General features: G+C 39.3%; 1 protein-coding gene across 2 annotated transcripts; it reads right to left on the bottom strand.

The window, feature by feature from the left end:
• Window positions 1-268: 268 nt before the first annotated feature.
• Window positions 269-25,096, bottom strand: prkci (protein kinase C, iota). 2 transcript variants are annotated; one of them, XM_088913100.1, is made up of 18 exons: window positions 24,811-25,096; window positions 16,593-16,714; window positions 14,863-14,952; window positions 12,667-12,717; window positions 11,678-11,763; window positions 11,031-11,168; window positions 10,613-10,667; window positions 9,576-9,634; window positions 8,371-8,547; window positions 7,766-7,863; window positions 6,114-6,200; window positions 5,634-5,769; window positions 5,144-5,231; window positions 4,714-4,839; window positions 4,376-4,455; window positions 4,195-4,284; window positions 3,585-3,700; window positions 269-3,308 (listed from the first exon to the last, which is right to left on the bottom strand). In XM_088913100.1, exons 1-18 carry the CDS (start codon window positions 24,891-24,893, stop codon window positions 3,221-3,223), a joined length of 1,770 nt encoding a protein of 589 aa, XP_088769226.1. In that variant the 5' UTR covers window positions 24,894-25,096; the 3' UTR covers window positions 269-3,220. The 2 variants fall into 2 exon arrangements, with proteins under 2 accessions (XP_088769226.1, XP_088769227.1); XM_088913101.1 differs by lacking the exons at window positions 14,863-14,952; window positions 16,593-16,714; window positions 24,811-25,096 and adding an exon at window positions 13,110-13,213.

Here is a 25,096-nt window from a genome sequence, read left to right as displayed (position 1 = left end):
TCCTCACCTCAATGATTAAGAATTCAGGGCATGTCAATGAGAATGAAAGAGGTATAGTGGTAAAAGATAAAGCCTTGGTACTTAGTCTTATAAAGCAGCAACACAAATGTGCAAAGTAGACTTTCTTAATTCTTTAACACTATTTTGAATTGATCAAATAGCAAAGATGCCTCCTGTGTTGAATACTAATAATTCAACCCTTAACAAGCGTTTTCAATTTAAAATGGCACAGAGGCCAAAAAAAACAAAACAAAACTCATGCTTTTAAGGAAGCAAAAAAATGTATTTGGCATTGATGATATTGTACAGCACCATTTCCACAGCCTAATTTACAGACATACAAAAACATATTATTGATGCATTAATTTATTACTCAGCCATGGCCAATGAGGTTTTGTTTTCTACAGAGATGCCCACTTTCCCCATTTTTGACCTGTCCTTCTACCAGTTTCCTGGAGGACATACAATATCCGTTATTCATTTTCACTTTGATAAAAAAAAACAGATACATTGCTTTTATATAATGTACTTTTTCATTTAATTAATATTGATTAATTACAGCATATCATTGCAGTATTTCACCTTACTCTCCAACTTTGGGTTTCCACATGCTGAAGACTTTATTGCTTCAAGTACTCTTTTTTTTCCTTTTCTTTATGGTGAGCATTAGCTTTCTTTTCACCTCTCTTTCCAAACTACCGAGTGACTGCTGCCTCCTTCCACAAAGACAGGAGACATGCAGCTGCTGGGCCTCAGATTCGGTTTCCTCAGTTCAGAGGAACAGCTCCAGACTGTCGCTTTCCAGCTACGTCTGCATCACTTGCTAAAAGAGGACCACGTCCTATAATTTTATTGGTATCAGAAAACAAAGACAGCTGCCAAAAAAATCCCATAGTTTTTGTGAAGGCTACAGTACAGCAAACGGTAAAAGATCTGTGTGAAGGTAAAAAACGTAAAAAATAAAATTATCTTAAGCAGTACAGTCTTTAAAACTGTAAACGAACACAGTATTTTATTTGGGCACTCTTTAACCTCCCATCTTCGTTTCTTCAGCCTTAATGTGGTCTCCACATGTCACGATTAATACAGATCTGTCACTTGATATTACCAATTCCACTCCATTTTCTCTGCAAAAAGTTTATCAAACTCTTAAACCCATACAAAATACTAAATAAAGTCATTTAAACAATGTAGTGGTATAGAATATGTAACAGCTTGTAAACAACAACAAAAAAAAACTCAATAGAAAAAGTGTAGAAAAAATACCTTACGTTTTATTTCTCCTGCCACTGTGTCCCTAACGTTTGATCATGTAAAAGGAGAAATAAAGATTACAAAAAATGTTCAATAACAGTTCCCTGGAAAGACATACAAAAGAGAAGCAGCCTTCCTATAGCCTATTGTTTTTTTTATAAACATCACTTTAAATTATTAATAAGAATTCACTGGCTAATGCTTTTCACACTATACGAGTGGTCCTTGCAGTCCAGTGGTCTCGAGCAATCATACACACTTCCTCTTTTCCTTGATAGGTCCTATTCATCATACACTAGACAACAGTGGTGAGAACAACAGCACTTGAGTGTTTAAAGATGTGTGGTAGTTTGGGCTTTTAAATACTTTAAAGGTTCCTGCAGAGGGGACCTGCTCCTGTGTGTGAAGTACCTTTATCACAGAAATGGAACCAAAAGGACACAAAAAGATAGAGATGAAGACCTTTTTCTATAACAGTTATGTAACCATGTAATTTTGACATTAAGCTTCTAAACAGTAATAAACTGATATAGTTCCAGTTTGATTTTACATTGTGTCCGAGGATGTACATCTGATAAGAAAAAAAATAAACGCAGGTTCACCGTTCTTTTGTTTATTTCTGTATACTGAACCAATTGTTTCAGACATGTTGCTCTGAAACTCATAGGGAAAGACAGGTTCACCTGCAGTCAATCTAACAAAGGAAGACTGGAGGCTGTTTGTTTGAACTTGCTCCCTACAAACTCCTACTAATAAGATGTGTGTGATGTTCTTGTCATCTAGCAAGATTTGGGAACCCTCTTAAGTTGATTCCGATAACTTAGCTTACTAGTCAGATGAAAGGCTGGTTCTTCAGAACCAGAGGAAAGAGACAAAAAACAAATTCCACTTTCAGCTTACAGAAAAAAGGAAAAATATTAGCCCCTTCCTTACAGTAATTGTCTTATTGCCAAGTAATAATAGAAAAATAATACATATAGTGAAAAGGTCTATTGGCATCTGAAAGGTAGTAATTACTTTAAAAATGCGATAAAAACGAGGCTTTGAAAGTAAATTCTTTCCCTTGGGACTGTACAATTTTCTACTTGACATAGCAACCAGACTAGTGTGAAGTAACGAGTAATTTAATTTTTTAATGTCAAAAAATGTTTTTGGTCCCATATGGATGCAGATGTTCTGTAAATCTGCAATATTATTCTAATCCAGAGTCAGCCGTCACTCGCAGCATTCACAGTTTGCCGACACTTATGTGAATAGTTACAAGACTAGAAGGTCCCTTCATTCAATGTGGCAGATTTTGATACCCCACCTGTCTCCACAACACAGTCCATCTTAACTATAACAACTGATTGGGTTTAATCTTCTACCACTAAAAAACAAGGCATGCCATTTGGGCTCACTGTAGTGTTTTTGCTTTTAGTAAACATTTTGTATGGGTTAGAGCTGGGTGCCAATGAAAACTGGTGTCTAAACATTACAGCTAGCTACCATTAACTTGCATGTTTCCAGTTCCTTCCTTATGTCCGATATACATTTCAAGTGAAAATTCAGTAAGAGTCCATTCCTCTGAACTACCAAACTTCTACAACTGTTTTTTTGACATACAATTTGGGCAGAGTGAACCCTGTATTAAACACAGACATCTCCTAGTTCATTAAATTTTCCTTAATTCTATAGCTTGGACATAGAGATACAAATTCTCATTGGTTGCCGAGATGTTTGTTATAAGATGCTTTGTCTATATTAATGAGTCAGGGTGTCAGTGCATATAGGTTACATGATACAAAATAATACACTTAAGGTGTAGTGGTTATAAATGGCTGAGTATGAGATCAGCTTGCCAGTAGCAGCTTGTGACAACCTTTAAGACGCATTTAAAAGAATGACAGCTTCCAAACGGTACGATGTTTAACCATGCAGAGTTTTAAAAGGCAACAGCAATGACTTAAGGAATACTGTCTTCCATTCAGACACACTCCTCGGCTGACATCAAAAGAGGGTTGATGTATTCAAAGCCCTCAAATTCTGACTGGTCGATCTTTTTCACAGCATCGCTGAGAAAAAAAACATACAGAAAATTTAGATTACAACAGTGAGCAGTAGTATATTCTGCACTGCACATTAAATATAGAAACAAAATCATATAATCGTCATTTACATTTTCTAAACAAAAATTACAAGGTAAATTCCTGTCAGGAAGAGCAGATTTATTTAAAACCAAAGTTAAGCACTATATTAAGGCCTAAAAAACTTGAACGCTTCGACATTATCTGTGGATCAGATGCTTCCATTTCAAAGAGATGCCGTGAAAAGTCATCACAGATACTTACTCGTCATCGGGCGTGAGCTGAATAGGCTCATTGGTAAACTGCGCATCAAAGTTATCCAGTCCATACTCCCCAGAAATGTTGGGTTTGAAGGGTGGGACCACTTGTTTCTGCTCCATCTGGGACAGAATTATCAAGGACAAATCATAATCAGCAAAACTGACCATTTCGAAATGTGCAGATCAGGAGGGGAAAACTATTTCTCAATTGTGCCCTTCATTACAATTCATTTCAAAATGTAAACCGCTGTCTACACCTTTGCTTGGATACTTGTGAAATACCAATCCAAAGCAGTGTTTCATAGAAGCTTTGGAAAAAAAAAAAGCTGCAGTTGCATCAGCTCAGCAGTGAGTGCAGACTTCTGGCAAGCAGAGCTCCATCTATAGGCATGCTGATGAATTTAGAAAGGAAAGTGAGAAAACAGAAAAGTCAAGGTTCTTCTCGCTGGTACAAACAGCGTATTCACTCAGATGTCACCTGACAAGTGACATCTGTGTTGCAAAGGGTAAGCAGAGGTAAATTCCACACCAAAAAGTAGAAAGAAAAAATGCTTCAGCTGTTGGGCTTTCTCCGAAGACAAAAATCTTTGACAGAAGAGTCAAAAACTACTCACAAGATCCCAGTCCACGTTTCGGAAGAAAGGATGGCCCATGATATCAGCAAAGCCCGTCTGAGGGTGGCAGCCCAGGCGTTCTTTAGGGTCCTACAGAATTGACGACAGAGGGCGTCTGTGTTAACACCAGTATCAGATCAAAGTCTGAAAACTCCTATATTCCCATGGATTGAATTCATACCTTGTTCAGGAATCCCTTCAGGACGCTAGCGGCTTTGACAGACAGGGATCTTGGGATTCTTATTTGTTTTTCCAATATTACTAAAAAAAAAAAGATAGACCAAATCAAACGGATTGATTAAAACATGCTTCTCAACAACTCGTGTTGCTTATTTGTTTTGCGCTGAAGCAGCAAAAAAGTGTCTGAATTTAACAATTATTCCCAGGAAAAATTGAATTGCTGAACTCTACTGATGTATCAATGACACTGTTTTTTAACAGAATGCTTAATTCTTACAGTAGTGGGCATTTAACATTAATTGCGAAAGTTTAAATCCCATCGCCACTATGGTCATATACCTTGGAAGAGGTAGTCCTCTGTGTTCTGATCGGGATTGTCTGAGCTGCCAACGATGTCGAATGGTGATCTTCCTGCCATCATCTCAAACATGAGGACCCCCAAGGCCCACCAGTCCACACTGAACCCTACACCACAGGATAAAAACCATTACAGGCAAGTCTGAAACCAAAGCGATACATACACACGCATTGTATGCAATGTATACAATGCTGTCCTGTTTTTTCTGTGGATTTACACCTAGATAAAACTCACAAATACAAAATGCAGTCCTTTAACAAATTTACATGGTTTTCTTTTTTCAAAAGTCACAGCTAAACTAAGCATCAAAATGCAAACTATTTCAAGCACTCTACATCGGCCCGCACACATTAAGGAGCAAGATGTTTGTTTCGGTCTTTTTTTTTTGGAGGTCAGACATAAAGTGGTTACCATAATCCTCTCCTCGCAGGATCTCAGGGGCGATATAATTAGGAGTGCCGCAGAATGTGCTGGTTGTGTCTCCAGGACGCAACCCTTCCTGTGACAAAAAAAGTCTCAATCAGCACAGCTCTCCACAGTCCACACTTAGCAATTTAAGTATATACCCAAAACACTGAGCCTTATCAGGCTCACACTACTCCTGTAATTTATTTTTTTAACTGCAGGTTAAAACGCACTTAAAAGTATGAATTTGTTCTTCACACAGACCCCGAGAAGTCTATACTGAGGTTTTCACAGACCTTTCATTTCTTACAGATAAATGTATCACTTAAATTCTTCCTGTGCCACCACAATAATGGCTTCATAACAGAGGAAAGCAAAATAAAGATACAGCTATATACTGTACAGTCCCATACCTTAATTGAGAGGTCTAGCTAGTTCAGACAAGGCAAATATTGCAATAATATGAGGATTGTTGTCCTACATATTGCTCACACACCTTACACATGCCGTAATCTGTCAGTTTAATGTGTCCTTCTGATTCCAGTAACACATTGTCCAGTTTGAGGTCCCTGTATATGATGCCTCGCTCATGAAGGTAGTTTAAAGCCAAGCTGATTTCTGCAGAGTAAAACCTAAGAAGGTAAAATAAAACAGCACAGTTCCATTAGTTGCTCAAATATCACAGTTATGTATTCCTAATGGGGGGAGGCAAAACTTCACAATAAATCAAGAGAAACTGACCTCATTCCAACCCAGTATAATAAAGTATACAAACAGCAGACTAACATTAAAAATTGCTTCCAAACCAAATATGATGAGCCTGTTTAAGAGCAGATTTCCTGAAAATTATATTTTTATGTTCCATCTGTACCGGGTTTGTTCATTTGTTTTCCCCAGATATAAGATTTCAGGCAGTTACAAATACTAAACACTGTGAAAGAATGAAGAATGTCCAACACTGAAGTCACAGTTTTACCTGGCGTGCTCTTCAGGAAGTTTTCTCTGTCGCTGCATGTGAAACATGAGGTCTCCTCCATTCACATACTCAATCACAAAGAAGAGCCTAGGTGAGAAAATATCATTTTGTAAAGAAACGTAATTCAGACACACAACATGATCCAAAACAAAAAGCTTACAAGATCCCAAATTTGAAAGAAATGCTCGGAACTTGTAAATTCTTTTTTCCATCCATTCATTTCCTCACTGCCTTATCTAATCTCAGGTTGCAGGGGAGCTGGAGCCTATCCCAGCAAACACAAGGCAGGATACACCCTAGACGGGATGTCGGTCCATTGCAGGGCACACAGACACAAAACACACACTCACACCAGGCCACTTTTCCCTGAAGTCAATTAACCTACCATTAGGAATCTGGGAGGAACCTGCACATATTAGCACCTGCACTTTAAGGTAATGCGCTGTTTGACTTCTCTTGGCTGTATTATAACGTCTATTGCTAAATTTATTGTCCATGTCTGTTTGTCATTTGTGCCTATTTTTTTCTCTCTCTAATGTTACTGGGTACAGCCGAACAAGTAAGCATTACAATACACTTGTTGTAAATGGCAAATAAAGAAATAAAGAAATCTAGAATCCTGAATCTTAGAAACCTGGAGGAAAACCTGGAGGAAACCCGTGTAAACACAGGGAGAACATACAAACTTCACACAGATAGCACCCCAGGTCTAAAACTGAACCCAGGGCCCCAGCACTGTGAGGCAGCAATGCTAACCACTGCATTTTGTACTGCAGCAATGCCATCCTCTGTATTTTTTAAGTTAATTATTTTTTCTTGACTGTCATTTTTTTATCTGATCGACACATGATAAAGGAGCAGACATTTTAAGGCTGTGATGAAGAGGAATGCAACCCCAAACGCCAATTTAGAATTGCACTGACCCCTGGCTGAGGATGAAAAAACATCAAGAGATGTGCTAAATGATTGGCTTTGTCATTACATTTCTGCTATCACATTTGCCTTGTCACAACACTTACCTCAGTAGGATGTAGTTACAGTACATCTCACTGAGAAGCGAAACCACACATTCATCACATTACTAGTGAAAAGCTTATTAGCATCATTTAAGGGTTCACAAGTTCAAACTGTACCAAAAGTTGAGAAGAAAATACAGCCCAATGTTTGATCGTATATCTGAAATGAGTGGCTTGAGAATGTACAACGTTTCAAAATGGTAATGGGTTATTAAGTATCAAAATCACTAATATATATCAATTATCCTGTATGAGTCCTGTATGCTGTGCCACATTTTTTAAACACTGGCTTATACTGTCAATTAAAAAAAGTTTTGCAATAACTTTTCAAATACTCTAAAACATGGAATCATAAACTAATTACGATATTACACACAATTTATTCTGCAGTCGCTTTCGTGTCTAAGAGCTATAATTAACATCTCCTGATGAATTCCATTTTGTATTTTTGAACAGCATTCCTATAGTTGTAAGGCTGCTCTCTTTTTCAAAACCCTTTTGAGTGCAGCACACTGCTGCTGACAAACACAGGAGCAGGGCAAAGATCAGGAGTCCTGAAAAGTGATTAATATGTATGAGAAGAGGTAAAAAGCTGTCAGTTGTACGGAATGAAACAAAGCTCCTGTAACAGCTTACCTGCTCTCTGTTTGGAAACATGAGTGCAGCCCCACAAGGAAGGGGTGGTTTGACGCTTGCTCGAACACGTGTTTCTCTGTCTGAACCCAGTCAATATCCTGAAAGCCAAGAGCAAATAACACGAATCACACAGAACAAAACCTGCTTTGAAAAACAAGTACTGCAAAGTGAAAGGCGACGGTTCAGAAGGATAACTTGTGTATCACCACAAATGAATGAATAAAAAGACAGGTGCAGTGGATTTGACCAGAAACAGGACATGGGGGATCCCTGTACCAATGGATTCAACTCATAAATTCCCTGACAGATGATCAGCCTTGTTCTTGGCATACAATGTTCAAGTCTCAGGTGGTGGTAAAAATAACAGCCGTGAGAGAAGGAAATGAAGATTGGCCTGCTCTTTAAGCCTGCGAGAGGGCAACCACCGCAGCACACTGACAGCGAATGAAGGGAGAGTTCACTATTCAGTAACAGTAGCGGGTGCCACAAACTGGTTGAGGAATTCAGGAAAAAACAAATACAAAAATGAGGTAAATTTGGAGATTTCATTTTGGAAAGGACGACACCGACATGGACAATTCCGACGGACAGGGACGACTTTTCACCTCGTCATCGTTCACAAGCTCCTTTTTCACCACTTTCATTGCATAGATACGCTCTGTCTTCTTCAGCCGAACCAGCAGCACCTTGGCGTAGCTGCCTCGCCCAATGACACGGATCAAATCGAAGTCCGCCAGCCCTAAACTGGTAGGAGCCTTTCCACTTTCTCTGCTGTTCATGGCCTGTTGAAGGGGACGAACCAGAAATCAGGCACAAGACAGCAGAAATAACATATCTCTTCATACCCATCCCCCCCACCCCCAAAATGCATCAAGAATGCAACTAAGCTCTAGCTTAATCCACACTGCATCTAGCTACAGGGCGCCGTCCCTCTGTGGATCTATGATGCATCATGCCATGGATGTTCAGACTAGCCAGTTAATCGCTCAGTGGTGTTAAGAGTGATGCAAATGTTATGTTATTAGCTTCTTTAACGGAAATCAATAGCACAAGGCATATCTTTTCATTTTTTACCCCTAAAGCTTTCAAAGTGCAAGGACTGTCTCCAGCATTATTAGAGGAAAGCTTGACCTACTGTTTTAATTTGCCTGACATTTCCCTGGCTTTTGTTACGAGACTGTCGAGGATTTACGTTTGAAAGCAGGTTTTCAACTGACAAGCAGAATGGCAAAGGGCCTCATTTAGGCTCCATAAAAGACAACAAGACATTTAATGTATCACACAGCATTAATCTTGCTCTTTCTGACATTTTATCTCTTCATGGTATTCACTGACAAACTGTGCTATGTGAGACAAACAGGTGAAGTGGAGGAATTTATTAGGAAACAAACATATGATGTCAGAAATGTGGTAAAAAACATTAGGAATGCAGTAATATATTTCTATACCCTCAGAGTTTTAAGAAACCTAAAACCTAGAAAGCTAGGACTAGAAAACTAAATTAACCATTCTTTTGGAAATGTACACACTTTATTGTCAGGAAAAAGACAAAGAAACAGAAAATCTATTGCAAAATAACAAACGTCATTAATTTTCACACTGTCCAAATAATATGAGAAAACCTGTGAAACCTGTAAGAAAACAATCAGAAAAATAAATCTTTTCAGAATTTGTTTAAAATTAACACTGTGTTAAGCAGCTGCCTATTACAAAAGTTATCTTGGCCTGCTTCATACAGCACTGTATCAGCACAGACAGCTGAGGTCTCCCCGACAGTTAACTATATAAACACCACAAAAGGGAAACGTACCTCTTTTTCCTCCCCGACATGATTCAGATTTTCATGACTTGATGCTTTGTATGGAATAACTGTGAATTCACAAGAATCAAATTCAATAGAATGCAGGCCGATAATGCATTTTGTGGGTCATGATGCTTTATGCTGTTCCAGTTTGCCAAATAATTCACAAATAACACATTTACACAGACGGCATCTTCCATGTTATTTGCTACAGACAACCTGTGTGGAGGGGTCTTAACCCCTGTGTCACAGGCCACCTTCAATGCAGACCAATAAACTTTTACTACTTGAGCTGCCTTAATACCTCCCACAAAAACAAAAAATCCTTAGCAGGTCCCATTAAATTTTCAGCTTCATTGTCCTGGGTTCACACCTAGTTGTGGTTCAGTTTAGCTGAATACATGTTGTGTTCCTTTCTAGAGAGAGATGATCTTTGACTCAGCTGTGGCATTTCTGCACACTGCAGGATATGTGACTGTGAATAAAATCCTATGAAGTGGCCTTGGCTGTTAGAAGCGACCAGATAACAGTCAATGACCACTGAGGAACTGGATGTGTACTATTAAATTATCTATAGGCAATTATTAAGAAAGGTTTATTAGGTCAACTAAACGCTAACTTTCTATCAGACCTAGGTGGTAGAAATTTGGGTCTTAGAGGCTGCCATAGCTAAATATCCTTCATATGCCAAAAAGACCTAAGTCAAAATGCAGGATGCATTTCCTTTTCAACTCTTTGACCTGAATGATCCCATTTTAAAGTGCCAGAAAAAAATCTAAGTATTCTCATCCCATGGACTAGATATGAACCCACAGGCCCCATGGAGACAGTATATCTGTAGTAACTCTAGGACAAACGTTCTGAAGGGAACAAATCAACTAGTTAAGAGCTGCATTTTCTGGTGGGATGTAGTTATTGAGTAGAGAATGCCATTAATTTGCAAGCAAAGTGTAATAAAATTAATAAACTATATTAAAAAGTCTTTATAAATGATAGTTAAACTGTTGAAACTAAGTTAAATCAATTCCAGTTTAAGTGGTTTCTACCTGGCTCTAAACGATCCAGTGTTGTGGATGCTGGACCAATAGGCACCACAGGCTCCTAGAAAAAAAACCATTTGAGAGTCAGTGCTTCAGAAACAGAACAGGCTACCTGAGTTAACATTGACAATTTTTTGTATATATATATCAGTAACTGAATTGATCTCCTGGAAGTGCAGATTTATTGGTGGTATTTTAATACTGTGAGTTCTCAGTCCCTTTTTCTATTTGTGATATGGTTGTTAAAAAAGCTTTAAGAAATATAGGGCATTTATTTACAAACAAACAACAAAGGAACAATCCTCTTTTGGACACTCTTCAGAATCCTCAGAGCCTTCTGAAGTCACTACCTCCCCCCGCCCCTGAAAGCAACTTTGAATTCCCCGTGCACTGAAAGGACACTTGGAAAGGCTTCCCTCCTCACCTGTATCACCTGTCTCCCACACTCTACGGTGACCAGCTTGTGACACTTCTTGTGGACTAGCAGCTTGCAGTTCAGGCACTTGCACCCCTGCCGACCCAGTCCCCAGATCCGATCGGTACAAATAGCACAATTTGCTCGCTAAACACCAGGCAAGAAGAAAAATAACTAACACAGCCCCAGTGATTAGGACAAAAGCAGTAAAGGAAAAAATGAATCGGCTAATGTTATACATACAGTATATAATAGCAATATGAAATAAATAGTTAAAATAATGATTTGTAGTATGTTTACCAAAGCACCAGGTGTAAAAACTAGAACCTAGACTCTAAGTAGTAGTAATATACCAAATGGATGCTGTTTGGCTGTTTACTTCCGAAAACGCGAGCTTTCTGCACTTTGCGTCTTACAGAAAATACTTCACTGTATCATGTCTAACTGACAGCGCTACGCTGGTAAAAAACGCAAGAAGGAAGAAACAATTGAAATGTCCCTACTATATGCCGCACTGCATGTTAAAAGACAACAGAGAAAAAACAACGGCAGTGTGACAATATAGTAAGGAAGAAACGAAACAAAAGTTTGTGAAAGACAAAATTCTCCTTTGGAAACAACCTTAAGAGGACAGATAGCACCTAAAACGTAATCACCCTGTTGAATCTCTTGGCTTGGAAGGTGTGTCCATTCGCACAGTACAGCTTCCTCCAGCGCCGCGCTCCCCTGCGGTATATGGATTCTGTCAGGAGAAAATGGTTGGTTACATCCTGGCCAACTCAATTTCCTCATGTACTACCTGCTCTGCCTCATTAGACTGCTTGTGGGGCCTATTATGTTATTGTCTTAAAAAAGGAAAAAGGTTGCCCAATTTGCCTCCAGGCAAAGCCAAACCATTAATGTGGAACACAGACTAAGCTAAGAGGCTAAATACTGTGCGTGGACTGTAAAAACTTGATCTCCACCAAATCGAAGATGGATGCGCTCGAAAGCACTTGCTAAGACAGAGTGGAACAAAAAACACTTTGCGAGGTATTCCTTCTACGAGACCGCCTCCAAAAAGCCAATGCAGACGAGTCTCCTATACCTATTAGTGCAGCACACACATTGGCGTGCTAGGTAGATGCATTGAATGTTATATTTTTAATAGAAAGTCAAGGCTCAAGAGTTTGGTAGTGTGCTCTGGGAGAAGCAGTTCCAGATACACTAGCAGTGCTGTGTCAGACATAAATACTCACCTTAGTAACAACTCCCGCTTTTTGTGTTGTTGCAGTGAAAACCTAACAAAGGTTCTCGGCAAAGATCTGACACATTTTAATTTCTCAACCGACTCATTATACTCCCAACGTCATCAATAAGCAAATTCATTTTCATGGTTAATCCTAAACCAACACAAATTAATGTGTACTTTCAAGCAAAACCCACAGTGATAGTCATAAAAACGACTGAATAAAAGATAAAATAAACTATTTGAAGCATAACATTTGGGCACAAATTATTTCAAATTAGTTTGCATTGTGAATATGGGTTATTAACAGTTCGTATTTAACCTGAAACTGTCCAATGCAGTCACAAGCATGAAGGTTTCAACTGGACGTGGGCAGTCGAGACAAATAAAAGCAAGAGACACAACAGATGTACTCACTGTCTTCTCCTGCACAGGGCATACCAGGCTTTTCAGGAACAGATGGAAACACTAAAAAGGAAGAAAAAAAATAAAGTGAAGTAAGAGTTAAGGGGGTATATTTCGGGTAGACATGACCACTGCCTCTCACAGTTTCACTTCTTTTAAATTAAGACTTCAGTTATACACATTGTTAGCAAAACATGCACAAAATACCTTTTCTAAAAAAGACACTTGTAGATTCTCGAGATACACACACATAGATCTAATGGTTTTACAAATATATTGTGTAAAACCTCTTTAGTCATTCACAAACTAAGCTACGTTTTTAAAATACCTTATTACTTTCTTCTTGATACCATTTTTTTTTTCTTATTCTCGCTAAAGCTCGGCTTTTAGAAAGTCCGATTCCTTTCCTGACTAAGCACCTTTTTTTCTGAGGTCACAGAGGTCAAACAGCTTACACAGATCCTTCTCGTGTGGGCGACATCCATGACTGGGATTGCCTGCCTCCTTCTAATTAATGCTCCTGCATGGCGTCTCTTTTGTTCATGTATCTCTTCTCTTCTTCTCCACCCTGCTCCCCTTTATCAGCAGTCCCATCACAGAGATGATACTGCCTTACTGTACAAAAAAACCTCGATGGCAAGGTCTTGCAAAATGGCATTTTGCGACTGTAAATAAAGGCAACATGGGCAGCAAAGATACCTGTAATATTTATACCAGGGACAGTCAGTGCTCCATCAGACATGCTGCAAGAGCAGAATGAAGATCTTCCCTGTGTGAAAGTATTTTTGTAACTGGACTCAGTAATAGTGCTTGACAATTTTACCTAGCTTGGAGAATCTACAAATGTGCCTTTATTTTTGTACAACTGTATCAAAGGACACTGTGGCCGAAAACTGGTTTCCAAAGAACCTTGTGTAAACCAATAAACAGTACGCTGGAAGTCAGCCAGTTTAACTAAATCAGCATAGAGCACATTGGAAACCAGCCATTTTATATCTGAACAGATCTTGGTCTAGGCAATCTCCAGCTAAAGCCTAGACAGGAAATAATGGAAATCAGTTTCCCATACAATCTTTAATTGATCCTATCAATCTGGAGAACTCCAGTGTCAAACACGCTAATCTATTGCAGGGCAATATTTGTTTCAGGCATCTTTAGAGTAGCTATTACTCCACTCTGACTGCTGGCTGGGAGAGGGAGCGGGTGCACTTCACAGTTAAGGTCGGTTCATGATAAAAGAATGATTTTTGTGATCATAGTGTTCTTGTACATCACATTCTCGTTTGATGGAGTCAATACGTTGAAGGTAATAAAAGAGCCAGCCAGAGAAGAACAACCACACCGACTTTACCTCAGGGTCAAATCAGACAATCAAAGGAATAAAATATTAATGAAGGCTGCAGCTAGGGCTGTAGAATACCTTCCTCCTTGAGTTTTTTCTGTCCGCCAGACCACACATCCTACCAGAGGCTGATAATGTTCATAATTTCTAGTATAACATCGCCCTCTGCATGCCTCTGATGGTCAGTCTCTGCGATTCATCCAAAACTATCATCCATTTTTTTTAATCTTTAGACCTTTCGTTACCTTCATTCTGTGATTACAAATATAATAACTGAAGAATTATTCTATCATTTTTTTTTATAATCAGGTAGGCACAAAACATCTGTGCCTAAAGGATTTGCTTTTTGCACAGCTGTTAGCGTTCATCTTCGGCTTGGGAACATTTTCTCATTTAGGGAATATAAGGAAAGCTTCTGCAATGAATTCAGTGACAGCTTAGTTGTAAAGATTACTGGGCTCTCGGTAGAATCCTAAACTAATTATAAAACAGAGTGTTCCAGAGGACCGCAGCTCTTGTGATTTTAAAGAACGAGATCCTCAGACACTCATGAAACACTCACTTAAAGCTACGCTGCATAAATAATGTAAAGAATTCACAGTTGTACTTCTGAATTACAGAATCCCAGAAGGAGGGAGGTTAAGGGAGAACAGCAGGAGATGAAGACTAAATGTGCAAGAAAAACACAGCAATTAGGAATAAAGCAGAGTTTCACCAGTGATGGGCCAGACTGAAAGATCAGAGCAAGAGAACATAAAGCCAGTCTAGGTTATAACATGTATATTGTATAAGAATACATATCCACACAAATATATGAAAAAGAAGAATTTCTGTGCAAGCAGCAATCATCTGTAGCAATGATTTACCATGAATGATCAACTCGGAGTCCTTGTTTAATTCATACAGACGTAAAGCTTCTTCCAACTCCAGCTGAGATGACACTGTGCAGGGGTCACCTGGAATGACAAAACAGTTCCCATGATGTTTTAGTCTAAATATAGCATTTCCATACAATGCAGTGAAAACGTATTGCAGATTTTCACGTTCTTATTGTGGAATGCGGTGTTTTGTTTTCGCCAGACATAACGGCACCCGCTCAGCCCTTGAAAAGCTCCACTTTCGACACATCTGTCACGTCTGGGGGGGTTCATTCATCCAGAATGAACATTCATCCAGATGTCTGGGGGGTCACCCAGGTGCTTTCTGGCAAGGCAATGGTTAGAGTGTTGCTTAGAGAGTAATGGTTTCCGCCTTGCATCTCTCCCACGAATTTTATTTTTTATCCAGTGCCTTTCCAGTGCTGTCCCCTAAACCTCTGTCAGGTCTCCTGCTGTTTTTCCCGACTGAGCCTTTAGTGCGAACAGTAAAAGCTAAGGCATCAGGCAGGTGGAGGACGGAGGTAACTTGTACTGATGACACCTTCCAGCTCACATGGTCTCCCAGCAAGCCGAAGGGGCAACTGTCTAGCAATTATAGCCAACCCTAGTTCAAATCAAACTGCACCAGAATCTGGCAGCTATTGGCCAAATGTGAGCCACTGCTCTGGGGATCAAGTTCACAGCTGGTTGGTGACACAGGCATATTCAAAGAAGCAAACTTTCGACCAGCACTGTGTTTTTTTAAAGAAGCCTCTGCTAAACTGAGCCACTGAGGAGCTCTTGAGTAGAACTTTGCCTCCCGTGTTCAAGTCATTAATCAGTGATGAGGTTCTGAAATCGCCACCTAATACTGAAAATTTGCTCCAGGATAAAGAGGAACTATATTCCACCCATTTCAGTGCCTACAGCTATTATTGCTAAAGTGTCTCATTTTGATATAAGACACAATGATTTGCCTGTAAATAATAAAAGGGAAGGGGGACTTTAATCTGTATGAAACAATAAATATTGCCTAAAATTAAGCAAAAGTCTCCATGTATTTTAATGTACTGGAGATACTTTCCCAGAATACCTGACAAGCAATGCATTCTCATTGATTACAGCTTCAAATCCTTTTTTTAATCTTTGTATCTTTTCTGCAAAACAGGTCACTACAGAGACAATAACTGATAATCAAAGACATTTCTCCTACAATTTCTTGATTACCATTTAAACTCAGCTCTATTTTTAGCACATTGGGTGTAACTGAGCTAGGCAGTTGTTAACTGTTTAAAGCTCTGAGAAAAAAAAAAACTTTTATAAAGACAGCATGGTTCCTGAGCTTCATAATTCATAACTGCTCTGGTTAAAGGTGAGTTTATTTGTCTAGCATGCTCCGTTTCGAAATTAAATCACAGAATGCATTGTGCAACCCCTTTTACAAATGTGCTAACCTTATCTTGAAAATAATTCAAAGATGTGGGCACACTGAAATACACTGTATGTAAAACAATCACTTCAAATGTATTTAATTTGAGTTTTCAAAAAGATGTACAAGTCTACAGTCTGATAGATGTTAAACGTTAAAATCAAGCAAAATGCACTCAAAGAAAGCCATTTATCATGCCCTTTTTCGATGCTGTAATAACATATTGACAGTACAATTTAAACCGTAAACAGGACACTGGAATTTCAATAAAATAGCCATTTGAATGTAGAAACAGCTGCTAATTAAATACCTTCTTCATCAATCCATTTCATGGTGAAGAGCTGATCATTGTCAAAGCTGCACATGTCCCTGACTTCACTGTACAGCCCTTCGTAAGAGATGGATGGCTCAAAATAAGTGATCATGATGTCTCTGGAAAGAAAAGGAGCACATATGGAGTCAGTAAGCCAGGACCATAATCATCAGTTTACAAAAATACAGATCATTAACACCACTGACCCCCATTTTCAACTCAAAAATCTCCTCATAGCACAAAAAATCCCTGTAGCGTTTACAGATTAATTATATATTTTATATTAAAAAAAGTGATCTCAGCCTACAGTGTAGACAAATGTACATTTTGGATTCAATACCTACATGCCAGCAGCTATATCACCCTGCACCTCACAACTGGCAGCCCACTGAAGCTCAGCAGCTGTGAGCCTGGCTGAGCACCTAGATGGGTGACCTCATGAGAAAGCTAAGGTTTTGTGGGAAAAAGTGTTAGTGTGGCCAATAGGGGGCGCTCATCCCGCAGTCAGTGTGGGTCCTAATGACCCAGTATAGGGACACGGACACTACACTGTAAAAAAGACGTCTCGTCCGAAGGGTGGCGCAAGACCAAGGTCCTGACTCTCCATGGTCATAAAAAATCCTAGGGTGTTTCTTGAAAAGAGTAGGGATGTCACCCTGGTGTCCTTGCCAAATTTCCCCCTGGACTTTACCAATCATGGCCTCCTAATAATTCCCATCTATGAATTGGCTTCATCACTCTGCTCTCCTCCCCAGTGAGAGCTGGTGTGTGGTGAGCGTATTGGTTCACTATGGCTGCTGCCGCATCATCCAGGTGGGGGTAGAGAGGAGTCCCCATTTGCCTGTAAAATGCTTTAAGTGGAGTGTCCGGAAAAGCACAATATAAGTGTAAGGATTATTATTTATTATTTAATGCAACATGCTTTGACACATATCGGCCTAGGGCATTGTGACAGCAGCTGAGAAGGAAATTGAGTAAAAGCCAACAGTACATCTACAAGTTCACTCATTTCTGCAACACTATCCACCCATGTCATAGTGCATGTTAGGCCATAAACGTATCAAGCTCATCTAGTATGACGTTTACAACATTACCAGGCAGAGGGTGATTGTTTTCAGTGAACACACATGACAAAAACACCCATAACCCTTATAAGAGTATTAGGGATGTTTCTAAAATGTACGTTTTTTAAAAGATATAGTAACCCATTTATTGGAAAATGTACATGAAGAGGAAAAACAAATAGAATTAATACTTTTAACCAGTTATTTACTCAAGTCTTTGATAGAGACACAAATCTTTACGATTTTTCCAAAAAAACTATTTTCCATTAATAGTGACAAACAGGGAGGGGCTGGGAGACCAGGGTGCATCGTGTATATTGTGTGGATTGAGAGAAGAGGGTTTGCAGTAAGATGATGATTTTAGACTATTGGTACTATAGATTTTTTAACACCCTTCTATAGAACTGAGGGATAAAAAGTCAGAAAAATGTGAGTTTATGAAAACGTGAGATAATAGTCCTGTAATTTGATGAAAATGGGATATATAGAGTACACATCACATGTACACGTTATAAGCTGTACCCTTCTGTTCCCGAAACCCGAACAGCAAGAAACCCCTTGAATGACTCACTGACCAAACCTCTGGCCATGCCTTCAGTCCCTTATTCACCTTTGTGACTCATGAAGGCAGAGAAAACATTAAGCTACACTTCCTGCATAGGCAAAACAGTATGACCACAGACTGAGACAAGAAAGTGGCTTCTATATCGAAGTGTCAATAGCATGTGTGAAATTTTTATAAGATCATTTCAATAAAAAAAAAATATATCCAATTTCCATTCGCAGTACATGGCAATAGTATATGGCTTTTTAAACTGCAAAAAAAAACAGAAAGAAGTTAATCAGTCAATGAAAAAGTAAACACTCAAATGGAACAGGAGGAAAGTAAATACAGTAGGTAATAACACAAAGGCAATTATCTATGGGCAGATCCCACATGCTTTTTATTGCTTTCATTAGAGAACCATGAGTTTCAGAGAGAAGCAGACTTAATTAAAGGAAGAACGATCCATTATAGTACACTACGAGCCAATTGTGCTTGCACACAGGAAAACAAAGAAACACTAATTGTACTTGAACAACACTACACCATTCTGTTGCTTCACTGGGAACGTGCCTCTATACAGTGATAGATGATAAGCAAGGCCATTAAAAAGAAAAAGGCATTTTTGAGATTGTCATACTACTGGTATACCGCAAAAGGCAGTCTAGCAAGTTATAGTGGCACCGATTTGATAATGCATTCAATCTTTTTCAGAAGCACACGCGGACTAGCGAAAAAGAAACAGATAAGCACAGTGTGCACTCCATTGTACGTGGCACCTTTGCAGCTACTGTATGTACATCTACTGCACATGAGGAAATGAGTAGAGGTAACAGTGCCTAGACAAACAAATCTACTCTACTCCTATCTTTCACACGAACTATTACATATACCTATTAATTCAAATAAAATCTGGTGAATAAAGCACCAATCTGACATTTTTGTTGAAATGCATCAGAGGAGAAACTCAATGCATCATTAAAAGACAAAGGTCAATCTCATATATTACCTGTGACATCAGGCTCCTGAGTCCTGATGTCAACTCAGCCAGTTTATTAACTAACATTTCTAAATTCCCTCTTATCTCTTACTGGCATCACTGGTTTTGTTTTCTTTGCAAGCACACACTCCCAAGGACTAACTGATAAGCACCCTGGTGTTCAAGACCCAAATTGAGGCATTCAGAAAAAGAAACTTAAAAGCCTTAAGGGAAAGTAGTTAAAATGTTAAGGAGAGAGTTACAGTATGCAAACATAATGTGAATAAGCTTGCACTGCAACCTACTAAATGCAAGAATAAAATTCTCACCTGGGGTATTATGACAAATCTGAATTTCAGAAACAACGCAGTATCAGAACACACAGCAAAAACTGCATATTAATGCTTGAGCTGTATTTTGGCCGTCAGAAACAAACAAAAAGAGTAGGACACTCTAGTAAAAAGCCAGTATAACCCGAGAACTAATATAGACAAGGTCAGCAATGAATAGAACTGTGTCCAAACAATTTTTTTCTCTTCCTATTAAATTCAGTCTAAAACATCTCTCATTTCACATAACTCATAATGAATAAATGTTTTGGACTTACGGGTCCTCTGACTAGTACTGGTGAATGAGAACATTAAAATCTTCTTACCCAGACCCTTCAGTGCTGTGCTTGTCAGACCAATTAGGTCTAACAATCACTGTTAATGGGAATACAAGGTCAATTTTAACTGAAACAATTTGGAACCAGTCGCCTGTTTTTATTTCTTGTCTTTTAAGGCAGGACAAAGATCTGTGTTTTCCTTTTAAACTCTTGTCTGACTGGCACCCACACCCTCTGCACTGTGAGAGCTCCGTCTCTACACTATCTGCGATGAGCATGATACTACTGGCATATTTAATATAGTGGGACCTTCTGAGCAGGCTAGATAAGCTTGCTAAATAAATTAAAAAGCCAGATATCACACCCCAAGTACCTAAATCGCCCTCCGAAGCACCATCAGCCCATCTGCCAGGCAGAGAGCAACCAATCATTTCAAAATGTGCTCCCTGGTGCCGACACCAGAATTAAATGAGAAAAGATCATTATCAGGGAGAACGCACTGAGAGGCAGTTAGGTCTTACATACACTACAAAACTCGGACCTGCCCGTTACAGCAACCAGCTCTTTGATCATGCAATCGGAAGGTTCCTGGACTCTTTGGATTAGGAGTGTCCTGTGTAGATGCAGAGCGAAATAGCCGGAATGCTGGCTCTCTTTATTCTAAAACAGAGGCATGTGTCAATTTCTGATGGCATTATGTAGGAGGGGAAGTTATACAGATGTTCTGTCAGTTTCAAAGGGAAATACACATTCGGAGTAGGCCGTGCCAACGTTAAAAGAAGTGTTGAGCAAAAAAGAAAGAAACCTCCTCCTCACATTGATTTTTGTTTTCCAATGGGGGGAAAAATATCAAAGACGTAGATTTTCTGGATTTTGTTTCAACATATGCGATTGCAGCAGGGCTAGGTTTTGGTAACGCAGTGGTAACTCATTAGAGCCCAATGCAGATACCAGTCTTGCATTCCTGAGGAAAGCAGTTAAGCCCAGATACTCCAGCCAGCGCACCGCTCAGAGGGTCACTCGTCAATGGGCTGCTAGCCTCACGTGCAGGAAGAGTTTTCCATTCTCAATTTGCTAGTACTACAACATCCAGAACGACCTCTGACCCTAGGTCTGCAAAGTCCTTTTTAACTGCTGTTGTCAAAACAATTCTCTTACTGAAAACACATTGCCCAAATATTGTTTACAGTGTCTGTGAAAGCACAGATGACCTCATGAACTCTCTCAAGCCCAGTGGTGCTCAAAGGAATATCTGGTGAAGGCACCCACCATCAGCCATCTACACTTAAACTTTTTTATAGCAATACATTGAAAATCAGTTTCAAACTATTTTCAGGAAATATCGATTTACAGATACCAGGACTGAATATGATCAATCAAAGGAGGAATTAAAATAAGGAGATTGAAAAGGTTTAATAAAATGAATAAAACTTAATTTACTTACTAGTTCCTTATGTCATGAAATAAAAAAAATAATTCTGTACACAGATTCCACACACATTACTACAGTCTTACCACAGGCTACTAAAGTTTATCAAGGAGAAACACCTCCATCTCTGCAATTGCACTTCATGTCCCAGGTCAGGTCCTGTGTTTCTGTAGCTCAAAGGCCTGACTAAAAGCGCACACTTCCATGCTTAACATAAAACAGATATTTTGTCCATTCATGTGTCGAGTTGCCATAATGCCAAATACTACAGATCTTATTGGTAAAGACGACAAGAACAAAAGACACCGCTTCAATGAATTTACTGTTAATCTGCCAATACTGGGGTAGATGAAACATGCAGTTTTTCATAATGCTTCATTCATTTTTTTTATTAAGTGCTGTTTCATATTCAACTGTAAAATTTTTATAGTGCAGGAAAATCTCAGGAAAGCCTTAAGGTCTCCTTGTTGTGGCAGCTGTTTTTCCATAGGGAATAAACGACTGCTTACTTTTGTTTCTCTCTTAAACTGCATTGAAAACATCTTCAGTGCTGGTTTTGGGCTGATGCAACAGAGCTACAAATTGTTCAACAAAACAAATGTTTTTTTTACCATACCGCCCACTCGACAACATAAGAGTGGGACATTATGTGTACTGCATAGTGTGTTTCATCTTAGCTGCAGAAAGTGGTTTTCCGATTACAGATATTATAGAGACGAATTTAGTATTTTCTTTGTAATTTTACATGCCTTCAAATATTTTGTGAGCTGTAAGTATTTCTATCTGCTGCTAAAGGACATGTTAGGTGTGGTCATTACTGCATAATGAGCTCAAATAGTCACACCTTTCCCTCAGTGAAGCTTGCGACAAAGTGAGTCTTGCCATTGTCCCACTCCTCAGGGTAATTTTAGATTTCTCCTGCTGGATGTATGGATGGAAACGCAGGCTTTATTCTTAAAAGTGAACACGTGTCCTGAATTCACCCACATTACAGAAGGCTATTCATCTAAAAACATCCATTCTGACGCTTCAGTCCAGCTCTAATGCCTTCAGAATCCTTTGCCTCCTTGCTTCTTTTAGAGTATAGTTGAGAGTTATTCTATAACCCAACTACATACGTTTTTTAAAAGAAATCAAATTCATCTAAGCTGCAGCAGTCATGGGGTCAAAACAGTGCCGCCGCTGAGGTCTGAAAGATCGGAATGTCAGAGGCAATAAAATCCTTTTCGTAAAGGCGGTTTACATGTTTGTGAATAACTGTCATAACTCATGGCCATGCAGTAACGTTGTGTGATATTATCCACTAATAATAATATCATTTTTATTTGGTATAGCTCCTATAAATGCATCTTCTCAAAGTGCTTTACAGTAAGAAAAAAAAAGGGGAGAAGATAACGGAATTAAGACAAGTAAAAATGAGCTTTGGGCCATCGCAAGAGAAAGCCCTGTTACCCCTTATAGGTGGGGAGTAGAAAGATAATAAGTCAGTACATGAGTACGCAACACCTACAGTACAATACAATGTTTTATTAAAAAGAATACTTGAATCAAGTGTCAGTCAGCTACTGCGAGTCTACTCCTTTCAGAAATGCAAAATTGGAAGCTTCACTTCAGTGCGGTTTGTGCTCTTGTTATGTGCTGTTTATCTTGGCAGGCATGTGCTTTTTCTCCACTTTCTATCTGGACAATATCAAGGTCAGCGAATGAGATAAAGCCGAAAGGCCCGAGGCAGACGTTAATGACCTCAGGTGAAGACAGAGCTGTCCTACAGTGTGCTTTCACCGAGCATCGGTTTATATTCAAAATGTTCTGTTTATGCACATTTTTTTTACGGTTAGCATTTCAGAAGCGGATATGGTCCTGTAAATATTTCAGAAATACCCTGAATTCTTTATTTGAAAAGAAACACTTCTGAAATGTCAGATATGTACAACAGCACACATGAAGTGACAGTGATTGGGATTGCGAAAGGTCTGAATAACCCACCTGACAGGTTTTTCATGATTCAGCACACCATTGTTAGCGCTTTCCAAAGTTTAAGGTAAAGTAAGTACAACTTCCACATAAAGCTTTCCATCTTGCAACTCAACTGACTTACGCAAACACACATGATTAAACCTCAAATTAGCAAACCGTTTAGAAGCACAGATAGATCTTAACAGGTTACAGTATCTCATTAGATGAGCCAATCTCAGATAGAAATCTAAACAAAAAATCAAAAATGGCAATAACAGCCTGAGACAAAAAGAGCAATTATTCAGACTGTGTTTTCTGTGAGAGTAACAGAATACCTGTGACTCAGGAGGATGACACCTGAAACGGAACAAACCTATTCCAACCGTATGACATCAACAGAATTCTTCACATTCTATAACTACATGCTCAAACTCTATTTTTCAGTCCTAATCGCTTGAAAATAATCAGACGTCATTGCACTTCAATGATGGAAGTGTATTCTCTCCTATATATATATAAAGTGCTCTGGGCACCCCTGGGGTGAAAAGCAATATATACAAATGCAATTAATCCTTTCTCTTACTGCCTTCATTAGAATAACCTCAGTTTACAAACAGGAATTGCTACAGGGCTCCACTGTGCCAGGGCTGCCACCTCTCCGCGCAAATATCTCACTAAACAAAAAGTAAAAACAGAAAAACCCATCCACACGTCTTTGCTATGGCGCTAGACATCCCCGGCTCTCACTTGAGACATAGTTCACCGAGCTTGTGTGCAAAGATCTTCCTTAATACTGAAGATGATTTTTTAAAGCTGCACGGAGAAACAAGGTGTGCCAAGGCGTAAAAAGATACTGCTACTACCGCAGCTGCACAACCTGTCCGTGCGGGTCTAAGGCTCCGCGCAGCTTCACCCTACGGCAGCTCCGTCAGTGGTCATCAACATGCGACACCAACACCTACATTACGCATTATTGAGTAGGTGGCATTCTGTTAGCCTTAACACACGAGTCCCGTCCTTAGCCAGTGGCTAAGATGAAAAATCTTGTCCTGAAAATGCCCCGATTTCAATTGTTTTCCTTACACGAAACGGCTTCAAATTCTGAATTAAAAGAACAGCGCATCGGTATCATTGTGACCATTCCTCGATGCGTACTCATCGGTTAATTACACAGCATAGCTGAGAACATAGTAGGTGTAAAAACGAGGCTTGTTGCGACTTGACTTTAATGTTATTAATGGCGAATGATGGATACCATACCCTACATACTTAAATAATAAAGCACTGAAAAGAGTTCACGATCGCAGCCCTGAGATCGCATTCCATAAACCAGAACTCTACCAAGTTTGGTCTGTGGAAGAGAAAACTAAAAAAACGGTTTCTGATCTTCCATATCTTTAAAACATTAATGCCCTCTCTATCAAGTTAGGTCTCCGGTGACTTCCGTCACCTCCAAACATAGGTTACGAACAAGAATGGTAGTTATCCGATCCAAGACGATTTCACCTGCTAGGTCGCACGCCGTGTGGCTAAAATCATTCCTCAAGTACAACACTCCTCGTTTCTTTTCAGTAAAAATTTCAGAACAGCCACCCTAATCCGGGCCGATCCAGCCACTATACTGATTTTCACTCACCCCTTATAATAGGCTTTCACCCGCACTTGGTTGGGATTCTCTCCTGGGTGGGACATAGTACTGTCCCGCAACGTAGGCATCATAAGCTCCGGTACCTGGACCCCCGCTTTCGCTGAACAAACCACGTCTCGAAATTGATTTAAATGCCTCTCCTCGGTCTTCGCGTGCAAAGTTGTAGTAAAATGACATCAAACTTAAAACATTTCCCCGTTCACGAGTATCAACTTTCGTGGTCTTCCTCTAAAAACACTCCCTACTGCAGAGGCCTCGCAACCGACCGTGCCAA

The sequence above is a fragment of the Atractosteus spatula genome, chromosome 4 (assembly GCF_055471065.1).
Source record: "Atractosteus spatula isolate fAtrSpa1 chromosome 4, fAtrSpa1.hap1, whole genome shotgun sequence".
NCBI classification, from domain to species: domain Eukaryota; kingdom Metazoa; phylum Chordata; class Actinopteri; order Semionotiformes; family Lepisosteidae; genus Atractosteus; species Atractosteus spatula.
This window is presented reverse-complemented; position numbering and strand designations above follow the sequence as displayed.

Bases quoted from the DNA above. Each gene is read 5' to 3' on its own strand.
- prkci (XM_088913100.1), bottom strand. From the start codon at position 24,893: ATGATGCCTACGTTGCGGGACAGTACTATGTCCCACCCAGGAGAGAAT. The intron at 9,635-10,612 runs GTAGAAACCACT...GTGAATTCACAG, and splicing joins ACTGGATCGTTTAGAGCCAG to TTATTCCATACAAAGCATCA. The intron at 3,309-3,584 runs GTAAGTATCTGT...TTTTTTTCTCAG, and splicing joins CAGCTCACGCCCGATGACGA to CGATGCTGTGAAAAAGATCG.